Raw genomic sequence first — 1,645 nt, 5'->3', positions numbered from 1 at the left:
TCGAAGCGTTTCTTATGATAGTGATTTTAATCACTGTCAGATTAAATCTATACTGATCCAACTATGCAACGTCCCCACTATTTTTTTTTATTGGTTTTTTTAGTTAAAGTAAATCATTAAAATTTNTTTTATTGGTTTTTTTAGTTAAAGTAAATCATTAAAATTTACACCAAAAGTTACTAGGAAATGATTACTATTATTTCTATTTAAGTTATCTATTACGATAAAAAAGCTAAAAAATATTGAGCTTTTCTGATTAATTTAATATAAACAGTTATTATAAAATTTCCCGGCTGCATATTAATCGTAACAATACAATTTTTTTATTTCTCATAAAATTTCCATTTTAATGATGTCAATTTCTAACTTCCAAATTGAGCTAAAAGTTATGTTAATAAATTAACTTTTTTAAATTATAAACTTTCACAAAAATCAACTTTAAAGTATTAAAAAAAATAGGTTAAATATGTAATTTTCCTTTTTTTTAACATATTAATAATCAAAATCAGTATTAATTTAAAACAATTCTTTTTTGTTCTTAATTATATTNAGTATTAATTTAATACAATTTTTTTTGTTCTTAATTATTTTTTTTTATATGTAAATACTTATTTTTTAATAATAAGTAATAATATTAAAACTTAGAAGTAATAGAAAAAGTTTAATTGCACATTTGAAAACACTGCGAAAAATTGATTTAGATAAGTATATTTTTATTTCTGATAAATTTAAACATTATCTACAGATTTGTATCGAATTGTTTCTTATGATAGTGATTTAAATTACTGTCAGATATCATCTATATTTATCCCAACTATGACACTTCATCCCCTCAGGGGGGTGCTAAGTAATTAGCACTACGGGTTTGGCGAACCCGGGGCCCCGAGCTCTGAGCTGGCCTTAATTGGTTGGCTCTGTCTGGTCCTCCAGGTTGGGGGTTTGGCGACGGGCTAACAACCCGTCACTGTAAAAAACTCTACTGTTAAGAAACCAAAACTAAAGCCTCGGGACAGAGATTTGGATAAAACACAATGGAAACGGCNAAAAAACTCTACTGTTAAGAAACCAAAACTAAAGCCTCGGGACAGAGATTTGGATAAAACACAATGGAAACGGCCCGGACTACAAGGATTTAGGATTGGCACATGGAACGTAAGAACTTTATATAAAGCAGGAGCTCTTGGTACACTAGTCGATGCAATAAATAGATATAAGGCAAATTTAGTAGCGCTACAAGAAACGAGATGGCAAGGAGAAGGATGTATACCAACAGGTAACATGACATTATACTATGGTGGTCTAACGGCTAATAAGCGTGAAAATGGGGTGGGTTTTCTCGTGCACAATAGTCTAATACCATGGATTAAGCAATTTAAGGCTATAAATGACCGAATATGTTACATTCGGATCAATATGAACCACCGGGACATGGTAATAATTTGCGCATACGCACCAACCGAATCAGGAAATGAAGAAGCAAAAGATGCATTTTATGAAGAGTTGGAACAAGTGTATGACGCCTTACCAGGCCATTGCATTAAATTATTATTGGGAGATCTGAACACCCAAGTGGGAAAAGAAAATGCTTACAAAGCGACGATTGGAAAACATAGTCTACACGACCAAAGCAATGATAACGGAATAA

General features: G+C 31.1%; 1 protein-coding gene across 1 annotated transcript; it reads left to right on the top strand.

The window, feature by feature from the left end:
• Positions 1-987: 987 nt before the first annotated feature.
• On the top strand, positions 988-1,627 carry LOC126909896 (craniofacial development protein 2-like; the record flags this gene model as incomplete). Its single annotated transcript, XM_050692308.1, has 1 exon — positions 988-1,627. A coding segment is annotated over one exon (640 nt), but the record flags the coding sequence as incomplete, so codon positions are not given.
• Positions 1,628-1,645: the final 18 nt, after the last annotated feature.

The sequence above is a fragment of the Daktulosphaira vitifoliae genome, unplaced genomic scaffold (assembly GCF_025091365.1).
Source record: "Daktulosphaira vitifoliae isolate Bord-2020 unplaced genomic scaffold, ASM2509136v1 Scaffold_1886, whole genome shotgun sequence".
NCBI classification, from domain to species: domain Eukaryota; kingdom Metazoa; phylum Arthropoda; class Insecta; order Hemiptera; family Phylloxeridae; genus Daktulosphaira; species Daktulosphaira vitifoliae.
Note: the sequence above shows the minus strand (reverse complement) of the source record. Positions and strands in the feature narration are given on the sequence as shown.